This window comes from Syngnathus leptorhynchus, chromosome 8 (assembly GCF_054491065.1).
Source record: "Syngnathus leptorhynchus isolate UIUO chromosome 8, UIUO_Slep, whole genome shotgun sequence".
Classification (NCBI taxonomy): domain Eukaryota; kingdom Metazoa; phylum Chordata; class Actinopteri; order Syngnathiformes; family Syngnathidae; genus Syngnathus; species Syngnathus leptorhynchus.
This window is the reverse complement of record NC_141202.1, coordinates 9,472,419-9,495,000: the sequence shown is the minus strand read 5'-3', so window position 1 is coordinate 9,495,000 and position 22,582 is coordinate 9,472,419. Positions and strand designations below refer to the sequence as shown.

General features: G+C 40.6%; 1 protein-coding gene across 1 annotated transcript; it reads left to right on the top strand.

The window, feature by feature from the left end:
- The first annotated feature begins 7,831 nt into the window (after positions 1–7,831).
- Positions 7,832–20,110, top strand: sall3a (spalt-like transcription factor 3a). The gene is made up of 4 exons (XM_085918301.1): positions 7,832–7,913; positions 14,702–17,836; positions 17,926–18,266; positions 18,511–20,110. Exons 1-4 carry the CDS (start codon positions 7,832–7,834, stop codon positions 18,940–18,942), a joined length of 3,990 nt encoding a protein of 1,329 aa, XP_085774427.1. The 3' UTR covers positions 18,943–20,110.
- The last annotated feature ends 2,472 nt before the right edge of the window (positions 20,111–22,582 follow it).

The following is a 22,582-nucleotide window of genomic DNA, read 5'->3' as shown; positions in this document are numbered from 1 at the left end:
GAATGCATCGACTTAAAAGCATCACTCTGGAACTATTTACCTAAGTGTTTCTGTCAGAGGTACACAGTGGCCAATTAATTGTAGGTCTTTACAATATGGTGCAGAGCAGTTCGGGGAATCAGCCACAAACCCCCTAAAGAGTGCAGGCGAGCAACCTTTAAACACAAGAGTGAAGATTAGGAATAGTCTACTTAAACATCAGATTAACCAGATAAAATGCTTAACAAACATGAAAACATTGTAGACGTTACTTTATTTAAGACGGGTTTATATATAATAGTGCTTATAACTTTGAATTTATAACCACCTGGCGGATGACTTTTACATTACCAAGTAGACACCGTTTATAGCAGTTGCTTCTGAAGCATTGCAAATCCCTATCACAAATGATCGATAAATGTGTTGCCATGTGAACCACACACATGCATGGCACGTCAACTCCGCTACACATACTCAAACACACGCGCGCACACAAATACACACACACGCACACGCACACACACTTGAGTGAGCTTCATTTTGAAAGGGTCTTTAATCACACCTAAGATATTGACTGATCAATGACAGATATGAGGAACAGCCGTGGAATTCTAACGGAACCACATTGCCTTTATTTTGGTCCATTTTTATCACGGATTATATTTCACTCATTGTTAAGAGGCTCAATACTCTACTGAGGTGTTAATTAAAATACTAAATATTGATCGATACGTTATCAGGGCATAGCAGTCGGCCCACAAGCTATTGATTCAGCCTGTGATTTATTATCATATTTAAGAAAAATCATTTTGGGTGATTATAAAGAGTAATTGATTCTTAGCAAGGGGTGTAATTCTCTTTTGTTGTTTGTTTTTGTTGCTTTTTTTTAAATTGTGTTGTTATGTTTGGGTGCAGTAGATTGCATTCGGAGATCATTGATATCGCTGGTCTTGCTCCCTCCCGCTTGAGCCCCCTTCCAACCCTGCCCCAGCCAATGAGGAGGACCCGGTCTTGTGTAAACGAACGATACCGCTCTTGTCGCTGGGAATAATGGGTTCTGGGATTACCTCTTCAATCACAACAAAGATTAACAAATGGCATGAGAACTGTTATTAGCAAACATCTTGCACTCATCAAATCAATAAGATGATTTGTAATCAGGATGTTGGTGCAAGTGAAAAGGGAGTTGAGCCGCCCAAAGTGAACGATACTGGAAATCAGAGGCTTCAGTGTCACAATTACCTCTCCTCAAAATACTTGGAGGTGCTTTTTTTGTCACTATTTGGCAGTGTTACAAAACACACAACAGACTGGGAGCGACATAAGGTATTGATGTAGCAAAGCACGTGTGTCACATTGATCAGGCATTGGGTTGATGTAACTTTTTCTCGGGTTACCAAAGTAAAGAACTGCAGGAGCAATGACACAAATGAGCAATGAAACAGGTATTTCAGTTTGGTGGCAAGAGAGGCCATCCCTACAGTATTTCTTACTAGTTAACTAGTAATTGTTATTAAAGTGACTGTAATATTTATAACAAATTTGATTGTTACCATGCATACAGATGATAATATTTGTAATCGACTAGTGAATGGGGGGGGTGCAAATCCCAATTAGTCTATTCAATAGTAGCAACTGATTAAATTATTATAAGAATCTTAGCTTTCTGAGATTCAGCATACATATTATATAATGTGTGCTCAGCATCCTCACATTTACAGAAACAGAAAGAGTTCAACACTGTCACTGAGCTATGCACTTACCGGGATTAAGAAAGGCAACAATGCCAAAAACAATGACAGTATAAAGTAACTGATGCTGTTTAAAAATGCAAAGGCTTCTATTGAACAGGCAGTGTGGTACACATATCAGAAGGCCTGCAGTCCACTGTTGTAATTTCTTTCAGGAGCATGCACAACACACATGGAAGAATTTATACATGTACGTATATGCATATGTTTAGTTACAGTGGAAATCTATATTTCTGTCTGTGTTTTTGCAAAGCACACATATTTTCATCCAATCACATAATTGCAGGTAAAACAGGTAGGCCTTAAACTCTCAACTATGGTCACACATGCGATCAGTTGTCTAGTGGCTAATATCTTTCCAAGGTCAAACCTGACAAGGTATTCCAATGAGATTAAGTGTCATCAATGTGGCTTTAATCCTTTTCTTTTCATTGCTCTTGGAAATGCTGCAGCTGACCGGTGCCTTGGAGTAGTAAAAAAAGTAAATGTAGATTTCTCATATGGGTCATGTTGCAGATATATCTCATAGAATATTTAATTTGAACTTTAAATTGTCATAACTTCTCTTTAGTATTACAAAATGTGTTCCTTTTGGTAGTGTTACAACATGAAAAAACATACAAGGACAGCCACTTAGTTGTTACTGTATATGTTTCTTTTCAATCTTTTTGTCAAAATCCAGTTTTGCCTTTTTTCACCTTAGACTGCTCAAGGAGATTTATTAATATTAGTTTTTTTGTTTTTTTCAAAATGTGCAAGTCCACAAAAGTTGAATGTGGTGCTGAATCTGCACTCCATGAATGATTTGAACTCAGTTCCTAGTGCTGACAGCTTATTTAGAGATCATTACAGAATTTGAGACGGGCCGGATGATCACCTTATTGCTAAGTAGCAGGCTTGTCAGTGTGTCATGCAGCATTTGGTGCACTGCATTTCACACTAAATTTGACACTTGGCCCTTTGGTGGCAACAATGAGGATTTTGTCATCACCTCTCAAGTGCCAACTCGATGTCCAATTACGCTCCAGCTTCTAATTTAATTACAGTAGGAGAAGAAATAGGTTGATTCAATTCATTTCAATTAGTTCAGATTGGACCAGTCAGATCAAATTTTGCTCATCTCAAGGTGGGAGCGATCTGTCACATTTTATTTCCACTGAAATAATAAATGTGTCCGAAACCCACTGTTCACAGAGGAGACACGAGCAGATGATATTACACCTCCTGATCTTTGACACATCTTTTGCATCTTTAAACACCACAACCTTCAGGGCATTCTCACAGGCAATTGATACAACTGCTAATGTAGTACTAATTCATCATGTTCACTATAAGGAATATGTAGGCACTGGTGTCTGTGTTTTCAATTCCTATTTACTATATATTATAAACCAATCAGCCCACATCAATCTTTAGGATTCCATGATATTTTTGTAATACAGTCAATTTGAAGGATTCTATGTTTGGTTTGGTTTTGGTTTTGGTCAGACATTAACCACTAAGGAAGGCTAGAGAGGGCCCAACATTAGTGAAGCAGAAAACTTTCTTACTGCCTAATATGGTTGTTTTACTTCCAATTTCTCTTAGCACAGCATGGTCATAAATCTGAAATGTATTAGTTATCTTCCAACTTCCCATTTTCTGCACTTCTCTTTGTACTTTTGGCAAGGTACATCTTGAACTGGTCGCACAGCCCTTCAATGTGATTTTAATTTGCATTTTATTTTAAATTAATTTCATTTTAAACGCATTTCATAGATATTTCCTTGAATTACTTTAAATGTTAAAATCACACGATAACACAATTTAGCCACACAGGAACATTCATAAGGGGATACGGAATTTGAATTTGCGAGGCAGAATTTACGGAGTTGTCCAATGACAAAAGCCCGATCGTGTGTGTGTGTGTGTGTGTGTGTGTGTGTGTGTGTGTGTGTGTGTGTGTGTGTGTGTGCGTGTGTGCACGTGTGCGTGCTTGCATGCGTGCGTGCATGTCTGTTTGTGTGTGAGTATATATATATATATATATATATATATATATATATATATATATATATATATATATATATATATATATATATATGTATTCCTCTAAATTATTGTAGAAATCAATCCAATGAACAAATTATAATCATGAACCACTTAAAAATATTTAAATAGCACCACCGCCACTATTGAGGGGTGGGTTGTGGGGGCTCACACTTGAACGCACGATCGGTGGTCGAAGTCGGTCTCGAACTCCCTATGTCACATGAATGGGTGACTACATCATCTTCAATGGGACATCTTGCAGTTTACCTGTCAATGCTGTGCCATGATCACAGTGAGTCTATTTCTGTTTCAGCAATGTCAAGCATGATGTGGTAGGGCATACTGCATCTGCCCTAATTTCTATGCAAGGATTTGCTGAGAAAATACTATTTTCATCCCACACCAGCACTTTAGGCCAAATAAGGTACTTTTCTGGGGTAGCAAGATCACTCTGAGGCCACACGGGTGTGACCACGAGTGCATAATAAATGACACTTCATAAATCAGGCCTCTTGGTTGTTTTTTCCCTGGTGTGGGGTGGTTTCTTGTATATCAAATAAGAGGCATAAGATGGAGCCCTTGAGCAATACCCGACTCTTTTCCCAATCATTTCTCCTGTTCTCCTGGCAAATCATAATGGTTTAAGCAAATATGACAAAAACATTTTTATTGCAAACTCTCCTTTACTGGATTGATGTACATCAATCAGACCTAGACTTATCAGTCCAGAATGCAACTTGTCTCATCGGTTCAAGTAAAATATTTCCAAAGTTTTTAATGCTCTACAAATGAGTGGTAACGTGAAGAAGAATATAGGTATTTTTCCAAACACAGCTTTTAAAGAATATCCAGTTAAACTATCAGGAGCTTTGTCGTATTGATTACATAGCAGACTCTGTTCTCTGATTGGTCCAGGTTGACTCAGCACTGTCTGGAGCTGCCATATGCTGCAACAGAGGTGTGGGGGTGTGGGTGTTTGAGCGTGTGTATGTGCATGCGTGTGCGCGTGTGCACTTGTCATGCACTAGTTGCTCAAATACATCTCATATGCTTGGTGTTCACTGCCTCGCCAATCTCTGACAGTGGTATGTACAAATATAAATAAATAGACAATAAATAAATAAATAAATAAATAAATAAATAAATAAACTATCATTTACCTTTGGTGTCTTCGTCACTGTCCTGGCCTCCCACCTCGGTCTATATCCTCAGCAGAACCAAGAGAAGTTGACGCAAACTGCTGTGCCGAAGAGAGAAGAGGCTACTCACTCGATAGAAATGAGTCGGTGCATCTTGAGGTGAACAGAGAGCACAAGCAAAGCAGATCGTTTTACCTGACTCTATGCTTCCAAAGGGGATGAAAATGGGCAAAATGTTTGTTTGGGTGATTACACGTTTTCCTCTGCTTTCTCTCTCTCTCCCCTTCGATTCCATCCTACTTTCCAACCCCCACCGCACCAGAGTGCATTCTCCGTGATGGGGCTCCGATATGCTGCAGTCTGCTTCAAGGTTTGGAATATATGGAATGCATATATCGAATGAACCGGTTTCCACCTTTTTCTTTCATATGTGTAATTATGCAAAATAAAATAAGAGTAATGCACACTGTATTACTTGGTAAATTGTACTGAAATCTTCTTTTGCAAAATCATGCGCATCCCATTCCCCTACAGCGCATCTTCCTCATGCACCCTCCTCTCCCGCTCCTTCCGTGCTGGTACGCGTGCGCGTGCGTGTGGCCCACCCTGAGATTAAATGGCACCTCGTCTTGAATGGCAACGTACACGTTTCCCCTCTCCTTTCATCATCAGTAGACTCACGATTAGGCCCACGGAGAAGATTGTAAAAGGCGAAAGGAAGGGAAAAGAGAGAAAAGGATCTTCATTCCTCCCGCCTTTGTGATGATATTGATGATGATGATGGCCAAGTGGACAGTTTGATTTTTGTGTGCCGAGCTAGTTATAAAGAATCAATAATATATCAAGGGGGTAACTTTGGTGATAAAGGACTTCAGCCACTCCGGCTATTCATCATAAGTCTGTAGCAAGCAGATAGGTCAAAAGAAATTATATTGCTCTAAAGAGTGTGTCTCCTTATCTCTCGGTAGCAGGGGAGAGGAGGACAAGCCGATCGATACAGTAGCCGCCGTGGACTCTTTGCAATTATCAATAGCTGATTTTGTCTTCCCGGGGCTGCATCTATTAATACCAGATAATAACGGGCTTTTGGACATAAGTTCTACAGGGATGATCGAATGAGTGGAGAAAGAAAAGTTTGCTCCGGACGACCTTGTTGCCAGCAGATTTGTCTCGTATGAGGTGGGGACAGGGGCATGCAGTCAAACAAACAAGGTGCGTGCGTGCACGCGTGTACGCGTGCGTGCAGCCAAGCTCCTCGCCCCTCTCCATGAAAATGTTCACGTTGTATGAGTTAAATGCTCCAACAGTATACCACGTCTGATGATTTTGTATATTAAATTACTTTGGGGCCTTTCCCCCCGCAATATATAAACTAAAACATTACAATGATTTCTTATTAACGACGCGCATTTTGGCTCCAACACTATATGTGCTGTCATTAATATTTCAAATTCACACTTTCTATCAGTCTGTGATTAATCAGTATCCTTTTGCAATAGATCGAAAACCATGCATATTAAATGTGAAATGATATGATTCAATTAATATGACAATTGCACAAATCTCAGCGTAAAAGCGTATGTTGTTGCGCACTTGTCGTATGATCATGTGATGACACAAATGATCACGTCATCTCATCATAGAAAAAAATTAACTTAAATAAATTAAAGAATCTCACATTCGTATGACAGCTTGAAAGGCTGACTGGTAGAATGTGGGATGGGAGTTCAAATAAAATGTGGGTGTTGACACGGGAGGGTGAGGACGGTCCATTCAACAGCAACGTGGTAGTACATCCTAGCGGCGGCGGGAAGCAATGGGCTGAGCCTGCTGCCTTGGTGGGGGTTAAACACTCACACTCGCCGCTAGTCCCCACTCACACGGAGCCTGCCCGCGCGACCCTCCGCAAGACCGTTGGGCCGCTCCAAGAGAACTTATGAACGGGCCTTGACGCGGAAATCATCGACGTGAAAAAAAAAAAGGAGAGGCCCGGCAAATCAAGAGACGACTTTTATTTTTAAGAAGCGAAAAAAGGAGCGCACAACACTTGGCGAGGAGAAGGAGGAGCGTGCGCGCTGTCTTTGAAATTATTCACATCCAACTTACGCTCTTTTTTTTTTTTGCTGGGGCGAAAGCAGTTTGGTCACTGTCAAGGGAGCATCGTGGGACTGTTTTTGAAAATCCTAAACTTTGGACAACTCTGGTAACAACTTGTCGCTCTTGTCAATAACTTTACACGCCTATAAGCATGCGTTCCAATATTAAATCGCTTGAAATGATGGAAGTTTTAGCTGCGTAGGAAAACAACTACTTGTAAGAGAAAAAGTACCTGAACATAGCCAAAAAAGTGTGAACCAAAGATGTCAAAGTAATGAAGATGAAGAAAACGGCTTGAAGGAGCACTTGCGAGTCAGTGCGCTTCGAGGGAAGAGGGCGAGGAAGAACAGTCCATGCAGAAGACCCCCCCCCCCCCCCCCCCCTTCCCAAAGTGCTGGGCATAACAAGAGATTTGTGTGTTGTTTTGTTGAAGGGGAGGTAAAGAGAAAAGAGACGGATAAAGTCCGATTGTGAGGCGGCTAATTGCTCAGTCGCTCTCTCATTAGCATATCCAATGCGCGTCCGTTGGACTCCAGCCAATCCTCCCCACCTTCACACGGTGCCACTCATCTCCAAGCATTATTCACTATCATAATTATTATACCGACATGCGCAATCCCACGCACAGCCGCGACAGCGGCTAATTCCATAGTTTGCCCCTGCACTCTGCCTGAACACTCTTTTTGGAGAAGAACTTTGGCGAGTCGGACCGGTGCGCACTGCGCTGATGTGTCTGAGCCGCGCGCACACGTACAGCCCCGGAGCCCCACAGCAGGCGCAACGGCCGAACCAACGGACACCAGTGCCAGCACCTCAACCAGAATCAGCACCAGCATGTCCCGGCGCAAGCAAGCCAAGCCGCAGCACCTCAAATCGGAAGAAGATGCGCCAATGAGCGGGATCATGTCTCAGCATGGTGAGTCCAAACTATACCTCCCGAGTCTAAAAGTGTGTGCGTGTGTTTTTTTTTTACACTTATCTTGTTGAAGAGATTTTTTTTGTCCGTAATATATTGTTTGATAACCATTTAGGACAAGTCCAGCAAATTATTAGGAGGCTCTTTGTAAGTTGAAACCCATTCTCCAAGGTGACGTGACAACCGTGGAGTCGGAATTTCATTTTTTTTCCATTTTAAATAATAATACGAGACATTATTTTGCTGATGTCTTGATGTTTTTATTAAATAATACAGTTTGCACACAGATTGAATTTTCACAGGCCTTTTTTAAAGGCCTGTGAAAATGCAATAGCATTTTAACAATTTTCTTTGGTTTCACCGGATGATTGTAGTCATTAGTATCATTTGAATGAACAATTTTGATTTTTCAATGTTAATTTGATGATATACAAAACGCACATTAAAATAAACATGGTCACGACTAATAGATGGCAACATATTTGTGACACTCTTTCACACTTCAACCTTTTTCCCCAAAAACTCTAATGAAACCAACGTTTAGCAATGACTCTTTAAAAAAAATGTTATTGTGCTGCATGAGAGAGAGAGTTGTCCCTCTGCGCCTCTCTGTCTTCACAAGGGCCATACAAAAAACCGCTAATTCCGGTGCAGGTCGAAGCCTTGTTTTGTCATGTAAATGTTTTTTGTTTACCCCCCTACCCCTCACCCCCCTCACACAAATTTAGCACACTTGATTTGTTGCCTTCTCCCTCACTATGTCGGCATTATTGGTTGACACAGCTTGCCATGTGGGGAAAATTGACAACTATGTTTTAAAAGAACTGTATTTTAAAAATCTTTAAATGATAGAAATTCCACACTTTAAATGATTAGTTGTGAAAAAAATATCCATATTTACATTGAACGGTGTTAAAAATATGTAAGGTTCAATGCATATATTGTTACATGACAATAAATATAGACCATCTAATTTATAACTATATATTTTTTCCTTGTTCAATAACTACCAGAATATTCATGCATCTAAGGAAGCTAAAAAATAAGTCAACTTAAAAAAGATTTAAATTGTAATTTTCAGTAAATAATCAAGTTTGCACATTATAACTACAGTATGTATTTGTAAATGATCATTTTAAAAAGTTTCACCCATTTACCCTGTGAACCTGCAGACTTTTTTAGGGTACAAATCTGTTGTGTAGTCATTATGAAGCTCTCTTTTGCATGAGTGTTTGTGAGTGTGTGCGTGTGTGTGTGTGTGTGTGTGTGTGCACGTGTGTGTGTGCGCGCGTGCGTTTGGTGGCTGCGGTTCCTTGAATGTGATTTTTTTACTTATGATTTACGAATGTATTATTCGTAGAAACATTACTCCTCTTTGAATATGCAATGATGTTCCTTGGAAGTCGTAAATACATATGTAAAGTTGCATTGTTTGATATAGAATATATAGTTTGATATTGAATATTATCATTCCAGCAATCACATCTCAATTACAGTGAAGACAACTTTGACATGAAAAATGATGTCTTAAACTTGATTGTTCCTCACCTTAACATCCTGGGGAGACATTGAAGTGTATTTGTGGTTGTAAAAGGACACGCGCGCACGCACACACGCACACACACACACACACACACACACGCACACACACGCACGCACGCACGCACGCACGCACGCACGCACACACACACACACACACACACACACACACACACGCACACACACGCACACGCACACACACACATATACACACACACACACACACACACATACACACAAAACATACACACACTCTCAAATACACGTGCGCAGTCACACACATATACACCGATCTTGTCTGCCATTGTTTTTAAGAGTGTTAGTACCAGTGGAATGTTCTTCAGTCTCCTTATTTCAGGCGTAAACTGGCCCTCTTGTTTTCATGGAGAACAGAAATTTCAGAGAAACAATCGGCAAACATTTTCTTCCCTCACTGCAAATCAGCGACACACAAAGCTCAGAACAATATCTGAAGCTACCTTACAGGTGACACGCCACTATGTTGCAGCATAATAAAACTCAGCAGCTTGTTCATGCCGTATCATTGATCCTTACCTCTGGAAATCAAGTATTTTGATCATAAAATCGATTTCTTATAAGTTGAAGAAATAAGTCATACATCTGATTTAGTGTTTTGTATTTTTGGCTACAGATGCAAAAACTGCAAATAGAGACTACCCTTACTTTGTTTGATCCGTTTGATTGATTGTCAAGTTGTTGTCACCTTCATGTATTTATGACTTTGGCAAGTGTCTTCTAGCCCATGTGTGTCATATCATCTGCCTCTCGGGCCCTCTGGACATTTGCCCCACCCCAGGGGTTTTGGGGTTTGTGTATGTGTGTTAAGATTGGGGGGCGGGATGCTTTGGGTGCTTAGGAGTGCTTTTAAAAAGCTTGCTGACTTAACCTTTGTCCAGCTCAGCCGAGCAAGTCCAGCAGCTCGGTGTCAAGATCCTTAAACAATTAGAACATGGATGCCGTTGACCTTGGCTGCACAGCCTTCTGGCGTCCGAGAAAGTGTGAACAGTGACAGGCTTTTCATCTTGTCGACACTTCCTGTGCAGACAGCGGATTTGAAAATGTGCACGTGCATGTGATGTGTGAGGGCCGAGGGCACGCACGTTGCATGCAAACACACGATGACCCTTCCTGTTCTAAAACTTCTGAAAGTGATCTCCACCATAAAGTTAAATACAATCACAACATACAGGTACAAAGTGAATGTTAATGCACTTAAGCGCCACATTGAAAATTATATCGCACTCGTTAGTACATGTACATTTGTGTATTGTAATATATCCCAATGCATACTTTCCGCATTCCCTGAGAATTATATTTTCAAATTATTAATTTTTAAAAAAGGCGAAAAAGTCCTGGAATTGTGTGAAATATTTAAGAATTGCTCGGATGCAATCAGTATAATGCAGTGAGAAGCCCCCCGCTGACAGTGTTAACATGCAACTCCCTCACCCCACCCCTGCAGTGAGGCTTTGTTTGGCTTTTGTTTTAATCCCCTCTCACCGATGGGTGCAGGCTGGTGGACCACCCACACAGAGTACCATAATGTCTTCAAGAAGGCACTTAAATATGACTCACTTCAATACAGTTCTGTTTTAATTACTTTTCTGTACTGAGAACACGTGGAGTATTCATACTTCAAATCTAACACAGGCAAATTTTTTCTTCCTTGTTTCTTTCGTCCTTTCATTTACTTGTTGATGACAAAGGTACTAGCGCTTTTAAGCATTTGGAAGTGATATCACAAAAAGCCTCATCAAAATCATTTTAGTTGTTTTTTACGATTGCAGAGGAGGATCATCAATGATTGTCGCTTTTTCCATATCACAAACTTTTTTCTGAGAGACAGAAGAGCGCTGTTGGATGCTGTATTGAAATTGCTTCCATAAACAAATCGTTCATGTCTTGGCTGCGCTGCATCTCAGGCTTTATGACAAAGGCCTCTCTGTGAGTGCAGATATGACTGTACCACTCTGCAGCAGAGCCCGACCAAGCGAATGGCACACACTTGAGCCTCTGCAGGTCTGAGGATGCATAGACTCTTTCGACAAGATGCTTTGTGTGTGTGTTGATAGAGCCAAGACGTGGGCGAATTAAAAGTGTGTAAGAGCAGAAATAATAAAGTAATATGGAATTTGCAATGATTCCTTTATTTAAAAAAATCCCAAGTATATGTATAACATGGGGGTAAATCTTAGTACATTATTATTTATGTCATTAATGTTTAGGAAAATAATGTTAGATGGGCATTTTTTATTTGAATGAAAAATCTCTCTTCATCCAGCTCTCAGTTTGAAATTTTGTTTATCTTGCCCCCAATCTATAACACCAAACACTGACACCCGCCTTTAATGCCACTAATCTATCCTCAGGCATTTTAGCATTTCAAATGATAAATGGTAGAGGCAGTTTTAAAATTATTTCCTTGTGGATTTTAGTGAATTAAATCTAAAGACCTTCATAAAATTGTTGGTTTGCAAATAGTTTGATACGATACATTTAGAATACTGAGAGTTTTACTTTGAGGAGCAGCAAATAATACCAGTAGAGTTTTTCCTGTGTATTTGTCAATGCTTTATGAATGGTTAAGAATGGCAGCGTTTGTAATTGTTCAATATGCCAATGCTCCATTCAGTGCACAGCACTGTGGTTTTCACAGAATCAGTGGAAAGCATGAATACTTCATCTGATATCAGATTAGTGGTTTCACTTAGCATGCCAAAGATTGTTGGGCATGATAGCAGACACACATATTCAATGTCCACAATTACCCTATTGACTGTGTTCTGCTTAATATTTGCATGGGAGCAAATCAAGACTCTTAAAGCTCAAATGAAAACCGTATTCTAGCCTTTTTTTCTTACCAGCCATGGTTTTTTCATGCTATAAGAAAATCAATACGTTATGTGCACAAGCAGTCTTGTACGCGCAGCCACAAAATGTCGCCTTCACACTTCGAGCTAAGGTGGTAATTTTAAACTTCTTTTTCAGAGAGCTTTAAAATTACCAGTTGACGCACAAATCTGGTGTCTTGTGTGATTTGCAATGTTCTATACCACAATGAAACACGTACATGGATACTCCTAATATAGTAAAGAACACATTTATGTTACATGAAACATTGCAAGCCTAGTGGGTTTTTTTTTTGTATGTGTTTATTCTACATTTTTTTATTTTCTACAGTGCCGTTAAAAGCTTGGAAATTTGCATGAACGTGAAGTGCGTGATATAAGTACAAGGCTTGTGTGTGCGTGTGTGAGAGTGGTTATAGACAAAAAGATTTCCACGTGTAATTGTATGAAAGAGTAAAAGAGATTGACAGTAATACCATTCTAATAACTAATCATCTAAACACAATGCCTACTCATTTGTGTTGACCTTTCAGCCCTCAATTATGGAAATGGATTCTTTGTCCGCTGAGGGGCTAAGGGGATTTTCAACCTGCTACCATGTGTCGCTGTCTTTTCTATTCTACTGATCCCTTTTTACTTGTTGATTTTTGCTTTGAATATTTTTTTTATGTATATATTGTTCTTTAATGGCGAGTCAAACTATGAAAAAAAATATATATATTTTGTTTTCTAACATTTGGAAACTCTAGCTCCCATGAAAAAAATGTGGGAAGCAACCTTTGAAATTTCAAGCACATTTGATCAAATTTGTTTTGGATTTTTTATATTTACAGATAGTCACTACTACAAATATAGATTAATACAAATTCATTCAGGTGAATTTTACAACTGTGTTTAATTCGGAAGTAAGTACACTCTCAGAGCACAAATTGCAAGAAGTGTGGGTGTGATTAATCAAAGACTTCTTGTCTGCTGAAACGTATCTCACTGCACAATAACCTCTTGTGTAGGCTAAAGTGTGCAAACAGCACCATGGAAATCCCATCGTTTCTGACTAAAAGTTTTTCTTTCTATAATTATTAGAGAATGTGAATTTTGTTTTTAGTGCACTTTAAAAACAAGCCCACTAAAACAAAGTGGTGATGTTACATACATATTGAACATAAAACATTCAATAATTGAACAAAGCAGTATTTTAAAACAGTAATTTCACAATAAATAAAAAAAAACCAATATGAAATAAGACATTAACGTATAAAAAGGGCAAAGTCTCATTCTGTGCTAGAAGCCAAGAAATGAAACTGTGTTTTAAGGCACGTTTTAGAAGTGGAGAGAGAGGGTGCTTGCCGAATGTGGCGGTAATTCCGTACAACACAGGGGGAAAAAAAACCGGAGCAAAAAGCAACAGTTGCCTTTGAGCACAATAATAAATTTTATACATTTCACCAAAACAAAGATTAACTTTACATCCAAATCCAAACAATAACAATGGCAACGGTATAATACTGAGGCCAATGGTTTTGATCAGGTGTTAAATGGGTCAGTGTTCGAAGCACGAATTAGCTTGTTGGACTCGGCTGGTCGCATGAGGAGGAGGAAGTGTCTTGCTGTAACTGTGATTAAACATGTGTAACTAATCAGTGACTTTGCTGCCTTCACACTAGCATGTAATTTGTTGAGTCTGGTTTCAAGAGCATGAGAGAGGGAGAGAGAGAGGGAGAGGGACAAAACTATTACTTATTTGTCTCACATGTAAGCAAATATGCGGCTTTCTGTTTGGCTATTATTTTGGAGTCCACATTGTTTGATTATATTCAGGATGAAGTCATTTCTGTGTTGAAGTACTTTGGCCAAATACGTCGCTCCGCAATACACAGTGAACAGGCAGTAGGCATTTGAAATTCAGCTGGAAATTCACCAGCCTGATATCAGAGGGGAATTCTAATAGGGCCATCAAAGTCCTGATTTGTACCCAACAGACGAGGCAGCTGTGAATTGTATGAAATATTGGAAATCGATGGGCTCTATGGAATTTCATTAAGCGGCAGTATCCACAATTGATAGGCCCTCATAATTTGATGGATTGCACAAAGAAAATTATTAGCTGGCCCTAGAGACTGGGTGTGAATGCACAAACCTAGGCCTTGACAATTGGTGAACTGGGACAATTTGTGGGGAGTAAAAAATATATACATGTATGTATTGATTTTTTTATGTTAAAAGAGAGAGAGGGAAAATCTAAGCTTAAATCTTTCCAGCACTGCACTGCAAAATATACGTGGTTTCTTTATTGATTCGGTATTCATGAATTCTCCTTTTTTGTTCCCCTTTCCCCCTCCTTTTGTATACCCTCTAACACCCCTGACCTCTTCCCTTCAGCTCGAGGTGATGTGCTGGATGACGCTGACAGCGGGAATGAAAGCCGCAGTGGCAGTGAAGAGACTCATGTGTGTGAAAAGTGTTGTGCTGAGTTCTTCAAGTGGGCAGATTTCTGTGAACATTTAACGAGCTGCACCAAGAACCCACTAGTGTTAATTGTAAATGACAATGAGGAAACACCTATTCCCTCCCTGGAGTACCCAGAACCCTCCCCTGTGCCCAGTTGCCCCAGTGAGCAAGCTGACAGCGATGATGCCAGGGACGACAACCGCTCACCTGCTAGTGAGGGTGATGATGTCCCAGAGATAACCACATCAAATGGGGTCAGGATCCTAGAAAAAGAGGATGAGGAAATGGAGGTGGAACTCTCGTCTGAAAAAAACATGGATCTTGAAGACAGAGATGTGGCCTCACCCGAAGCCGATGGCTCCCTACCTCAGCTCGATGATGTTAGCCCCCCAAGTGTTACGAACTATACCATGCCAAGCACTAATGTTACCCTAGAAACTCTGCATGGCACCCGGGTAGCAGTTGCACAGTTTTCTCAGAGCATTAGGGCAGCAGCAGGGAGCGGAGTTTCCACCATGGCTATCCCTATGATATTGGACCAGCTGATGGCCCTTCAGCAGCAGCAAATCCACCAGCTGCAGTTGATAGAGCAAATACGAAGTCAAGTGGCTCTGATGAACAGACAATCTGCATCACAGCCTGCACTTAACCACCACAACACAGTGACTGGAAATCCTGGGCCGATTTCTGCGTGTGCCCCCTCAGTTGCAAGTCAACTTCAGCTCCACAACTTTATCACTCCACCTGTCCATCAGCTACCTGTTAGGCTGCCAGCCTCTCTCAACAGCCAAGGTTCTTCAACTCTGACCTCTGCAATAGAAGGGGCTCACTCCCAAACATCAAGTAGAAGTCAGCCGTCTAATTCTAATCCAGTGCCCAATACATCCTCCGGTAGTTCAATATTTCCCCCACCCAGTGCCTCTGGACTGTCAGCTCTACTTCCCTCTTGCTCATCATCAGTCACCAACATGACCATGAGCAATAATGGGACAGGAAGCAGTGGAATCAGTAGCAGTTCCACTCATCCCAGAAACTCCAACACGCCGCCATCACTCAGTCACAACAGCCTTCTGAACTCAGCTTCCAATCTACCGCTGATACCTCACAGCTCATCAAGCAGCGTTATATTCCCAAACCCTTTAGCGAGCATAGCAGCAACAGCCAATGCACTCGACCCACTGTCTGCTCTGATGAAACATCGCAAAGGGAAGCCTCCAAATGTGTCTGTTTTTGACACGAAGCCAAGTTCTGAAGACCCTTTTTTCAAGCACAAGTGTAGATTCTGTGCCAAAGTATTTGGCAGTGACAGTGCACTACAAATCCACCTGCGTTCCCACACTGGAGAGAGGCCCTACAAATGCAACATATGTGGTAACAGATTCTCTACCAAGGGAAATCTCAAAGTCCATTTCCAGAGGCATAAAGAAAAATACCCTCATATTCAAATGAACCCCTACCCAGTTCCTGAGTACCTTGACAATGTTCCTACAAGCTCAGGCATTCCATATGGTATGTCTTTGCCCCCAGAAAAACCTGTTACCACATGGCTTGACAGTAAACCTGTAATTTCAACGGTTCCCAGCTCAGTTGGACTCCAACTGCCTCCCACCTTACCAAGTATGATCGGGGGGTTTGGTGATTCTGCAAGCCTCACTCCCCTGAACAGGTCACCTCAAAGAACATCACCCCCATCTAGTGAACATGCATCTTTGTCTCCTAATATTGTTGCTGACCCTGGAATTACCACTGCTTCAATTTCCCCAAAACCCACACCGGGTAGTGATGTACCTCCAGTCCTTAAGCCTGAGGGAATCCTCCTGCCCCCAACCTGCCCTAGTCGACCAGGGGAAAACACTACTACCACAACATCAGTATCACATGTGGTTCTCTCCACTGCCGTCACCTCCACAACAATGTCAACTACTTCCCAGGTTACTGAACCTATCAACACCCCAAACTCCTCTTCAAACCCAGTGTCCCACCCTGTTCTCCCCATGCTGTCTGATCAATTTAAGGCTAAATTTCCCTTTGGAGGCCTCCTGGACTCTATGCAAACGTCCGAGACATCCAAGTTGCAACAACTTGTTGAAAACATTGACAAGAAAATGACTGACCCCAACCAATGTGTCATTTGCCACCGTGTTTTGAGCTGTCAGAGTGCTCTCAAGATGCACTACCGCATCCACACTGGCGAGCGACCTTTTAAATGCAAAATATGTGGACGGGCATTCACCACCAAGGGTAATCTAAAAACACATTTTGGTGTTCATCGGTCAAAACCCCCTCTGCGAGTCCAGCACTCATGCCCAATATGTCAGAAAAAGTTCACCAATGCTGTTGTTCTGCAACAGCATATCCGCATGCACATGGGTGGCCAGATCCCAAACACTCCAGTCACTGACAACCTTCCGGAAATGGACACAGACCTATCATTTGATGAAAAGAGCATGGATGCAATGAGCAATTATGATGATGATCTTCTGGATGAAATGGAGCAGGCTATAGATGATGAAGTTGATGTAAAGGAAGGTGAAATTGACCCATTAAAGCCTTATTCACCTGGAAGCTCTCCACCAACTTCCATCATGTCGAGCATTGCAGCTATGGAGAACCAGATGAAGATGATTGACTCCACTGCAAAAATGACGAGTACATTTCTTCAAAAGCCGAGTCAAAGTTTCTGCAGCTATGGAAGCGAGAATGAATGTTTTCCCGCTGATTCTCTGTCTGGAGCTGGGGATGCAGAATCTCAAAGCCTGGGGAGCCCTGCTCTTTCAGAGTCCTCTGGTTCTTTGCAACATTTGTCCCCAGCACATAGCCACTGTGAGAACCAGCGATCTAAGTCCCCAGCTACGCTCAACAATCACAACAATTCCATGGCAGTAGAGGAGAGCCAGGAGACCAATGCAGCCTTGGCAACTGTGAAGTCTGAAAAATCTGAAACCCCATCTCCACTTCCTGCAACAGAAGGCAACGGGGCCCTGGACCTGACTGCCATTCAACCGAGCAGACACTTTATCAAGGAGGAGAGCCACTTCAGTATGCTGTTCCTAAATAGAGATCGAGGTGTGTATGACCAAAATGAATACTGTTAGTTTTAGCTCTATCTGAATTCCTGATTCTAATTTCTGATATTTTGACTTTTTTCCCATTAGGTCTAACCACTCCTAACTTGGCCAGCACTGCATCAAATATGATTAAAATGGAAATGAATGGGCACAGCAAGTCAATATCGTTGAGCGACAATTCCCACATGCCTGTAGGCATCCAGGTTCCCACTGCTGCAGCTCCCCAGACCACCCTGAGCTCCAGCACCAACCCCATGTTGGCTCCCCCACCCCCACGGCGTACACCAAAACAGCACAACTGCCACTCTTGTGGGAAAAATTTCTCTTCTGCCAGTGCTCTGCAAATCCACGAGCGCACACACACTGGAGAAAAACCTTTTGCCTGCTCCATCTGTGGACGGGCGTTCACCACTAAAGGCAATCTAAAGGTATGCAAATTCTCGTTGTGGTGTATGGATGTATGCCATGTCACAAAGATCAAACCTAAGTGAAATGTTGTGCATCCTATATTTTCCACTTAATCCTCAACTACGAGTAAACAACTCGTAAAGTATTCAGTAAAGTATCTACTGTATTACCCATTGCCAAGTGTTTTCCATGACTGTCGAAAACCTTTCTGGTGCTTAATGACCATCATAATTATTTGTACTTTGGTGTGTTTGCTTATTTTAGGTCCACATGGGAACACACATGTGGAACAATGCACCAGCACGCAGAGGGCGGCGACTATCTGTAGAAAATCCTATGGCCCTTCTAGGTGGGGATGCAATGAAGTTCAGCGAAATGTTCCAAAAGGATCTGGCAGCTCGGGCCATGAACGTTGACCCCGGTTTTTGGAACCAGTATGCAGCTGCTATCACCAATGGCTTGGCCATGAAGAACAATGAGATTTCTGTGATCCAAAATGGAGGTATCACCCAACTACCCGTCAGCCTCGGGGGTGCAGGACTAACTTCACTGCGAGCCATGCCGAGTGCAATGGACCGTCTGCACACAGGTAGCAGCCCTCCTATGACCGGAATTGAGAAAGCTACTCTCGAGGTCGGCGCGAGCCGCCCCTTCTCCAGGTATATGGAAGACAACAAAGAAATTGGGATCAATTAAAGAATAAAAACTTTCTTGAAACTAAGACTAAAAAAATTAAAAGTTTTAAAAAACTGCTGATCCAGTCATAAACTTGTGTTACTCTATAATGTACAGATGAAGTATTTTTTGCTTTTGGAAATATTGTATTTAGTGTTAGAGTTTTTTCTTTTCTTTCCACCCATTCCCTGTTCACTTGATATAATGAAAGATGCTTTGTCTCTTGTTTGGGAATACAGAATGTTGTCTTGCAAAATTTGCATGATACAGTTTTTATCTGTATGTTTGACTGCTTTTATGAATTCCTTTGACAACCGAGACTTTGCCTTACAATGGGCAATCATCTTGGATAAGGCACAAACAAAAAAGAATGAAAGAATGTTTGTTCATAGGCATTCAGACCTTCTTTATGAGAGCTCTTTTAGATTGAAATAAGGGCCATGAATAGACTGTATAGTGTTTCTGTGCTCGCCTGATATTTTGTTTCTCATTACCAGAAAGTTAAAAAAAAAATGTTTTAACTATTTTAATCTTTACAGTTAGTCTCCAAGCATTGTCTTATAATATTGTCCAGTGACTTTAGTATTTATGATATTGAGGGAAAAAAAGCGGGTATACAAAATTATATAAAATGGCCCACACATTTTATTGATTCCCTTGTTTTTATTTTCTAATCTACAAGCCTCACTGATAAATATCTCGTTCAATAAAAACAGAAAGTCATTCGATTTTAACAACAGATAATATGCTGAGGTTTTTATTTGGATATCTGTCAAGACTCTGTATCTCAATACATGGAGGTGATGTTACATGAGGCTGGAGAAGTCCAAAGCTGCTATGACCACAGCTCTGCTTTTAACCTTTGTAAAAAAGAAAGAAAAGAAAAGTGATCCTTTTGAAAAAAATATCTATGTATAGACATACAAACAAATCTAAAACAGGTATGCATATTTTGTATCACATAAAGATAGACATCATGAGTTGAGAGTATTTGTCATGTTTGTGAATGCACTTTTTAAAAATAAGACGTTTTGTCTGTGATACTGTTAACCTTTTGACTGAGCTATCTATATGTGCTGTTTTCATTGTTTTCAGCTTACCACTCCTTCGATTTGCAGTTGGTTATTGCATCAGTGCTACAATTTGGAGTGCAAACCCATGAGTCAATCAAAATCTTCGTAAATAAAATAATGACCACAATGGTGTCTTTTGACTTATGTTCCTCGTCTGAATCATAGTGCCTGTTTGAATTGGAGAGTCAAAATAAAAGGCATAATCATTGTCCTTCAAAATGCAAGTTTAATACATTTATTGTCCATCCATCCATTTTCTGTACGGCTTTGTCCCCACCGGGGTTGCGGCCGTGCTGGAGCCTATCCGAGCTGTCCTCGGGCAGAAGGCGGGGGACACCCTGAACCAGTTGCCAGCCAATCACAGGATATACAGAAATGAACAACCATCCGCACTCGCATTCACACCTAGGGGCAATTTGGAGTGCTCAATCAGCCTACCATGCATGTTTCCTGAGATGTGGGAGGAAACCAGTGTGCCTGGAGAAAACCCACGCGGGCAAGGGGAGAAAATGCAAACTCCAAACAGGGAGGGCCGAAGGTGGAATCGACCAAGCACCCTCTAACTGTGAGGCGGATGTGCAAACCGGTGCTCCATTGTGCCACCACATTTGTTGTTTACTTGCTAAACAATTTATTTACTAGTTTTGTGTGTGTTTTTTTTGGGGGGGATTTGAATTTATTTATTTGTTTAAAACAGGCAAACCACACATAACCAAACAAATGAAGATACATATATTCAAAAAGCACAAACAAGGTGAAAGTCATTAAGATTATGACTCTACTGTCATGTCAGAATGCACACAAATTACTCTAGTCATTGTGCAAGTGAATGTGCGTGTTTGTGCATGCGAGTATGTGTGTTTGTGTGTGCGTGGTTGGAGGATGATGGCTTCGTCTCAGCTCAGCGCATTGCATTTGACACATGGTGCACATGTGCAAGCACATATAGACTTTGTTCTTTTGTAATACTGCAAACTTAGTAAAATGCATTTCACTGATTTATTATTATTATTAGTCTGTTATAGAAAGCATGGAGCTGTATTTACTGCAAGATGAACGTCAATATTTGCTGTGATCACCTGAAATGTTTTCTCAGAATACAATCTGCCTACGTCTCCACTGCCTTGATGCTGAATTGCATGAGATAAAAAAAATTATGGATATGTTTGATTCTCATTGATTACAGTTTAATGCTGATCTCTGTTTGTTGAAATATAACACTTTAAACAACCCTCTTCTTTAAATCACAAATTTAAAGTTTAATTACCTTTTGGTATACCAAAATAAATGATCATATATATTGTGAATACATCAATGTCTTATGGCGGATAATTAGAAGAGAACAGCCTGATTTCTTATGATGCTACAGAAATGAAGTTGAGGTAATGTTCAATATTTTACCTTCCCCATCTTCTGTTAACTCCCAACCACACTACAAGTGATCAAACTTTGCTTTGTGTGTGTGTTTACAATTTTGACCCAAATTGAAAAACAAATATCAGGGCTGCATACTCTCGCTGATCAATCCATTTGCTCGATCGATACAAGTTTGCTCTTATATAAACATTTTGGCTCGTGACAATGAACTTGTTTTTATTTCATTATTACTATTTCAAGTTATATTTCAATACAGCTCTTCAGTAGTCATACCACTACTGTAACCATGGATAATCCTTCTGACCAGTCGATGCTTGTGAACTCCCCAAGAAGACATGGTAATATGCATTGCCTTTTAGAGGCCCATTGTTTGACACTGCCCTGTCAGCTAATGGTACTAGCTCGGTCAGTGGAATTGTCAAGTAATGAAGAATTATTTTTTGTTTTTCTCCATTAAGGCATTATCGAGCTCATATTTGAGAGGAAACCAAATACATTCCACCCATTCTTTAACTCATGTGCTTGCATTTAGTGAATGGAGACAGACAGAATGGGTTTATGTACAGACTTTTGTCTCACAATCTCAATGGCAATTCTTCACAAATTTATCATATAATTTAATGGACTGGAGATGCACAGCGATACTTCATGAAGGAGTGCTGTTGAGGCCAAAAGTGATCTCAGTTATGAGGTCTCCAATTACACATGGTCTCGAATAAAGAACCCTTCATAACAATATCACTGAGGCCTGCTCACTTTCTCTGACAAAAGCTTGCATTATATTTTCTCTGATGCCATTCATCTGAATGGTAAATCATAATATATATATATATATATATATATATATTGGATTTTGAAGAAAAAAATACATTTCAATTAACAACTCAATATGTCTCATTACTCTTTCGCAATGATCTGGATAAGAGTGCCTCTTTTTTTACAATGTGAGTTAATAATTGGAATTGTCCGACCATCAGAATCATTTGGCACCTCCCGTCTCTTCCCCATCCTCTATTAACAAGATGTTATTTTGCTAACTAACAAGTAGATGAACAAACGAACCCAAATGCAAAACATCTACTGAATGAATTGTTTTCACATCTCTTCACAGCTTGGTGGAGGTCTACAAACGTTTAGTTTTTATGATCATTATGTCCTCACCAAAACAACAATCTTATGGTGGCCTAACAGGCACAAAACCTTTGCACAGT

What these genes read in the sequence shown, in the direction of transcription:
- sall3a (XM_085918301.1), top strand. Translation starts at nt 7,832, where the DNA reads ATGTCCCGGCGCAAGCAAGCCAAGCCGCAGCACCTCAAATCGGAAGAA. An exon ending in CGGGATCATGTCTCAGCATG is followed by an intron (nt 7,914 to 14,701) that starts GTGAGTCCAAAC and finishes TCTTCCCTTCAG; the next exon opens with CTCGAGGTGATGTGCTGGAT. An exon ending in GTTCCTAAATAGAGATCGAG is followed by an intron (nt 17,837 to 17,925) that starts GTGTGTATGACC and finishes TTTTCCCATTAG; the next exon opens with GTCTAACCACTCCTAACTTG.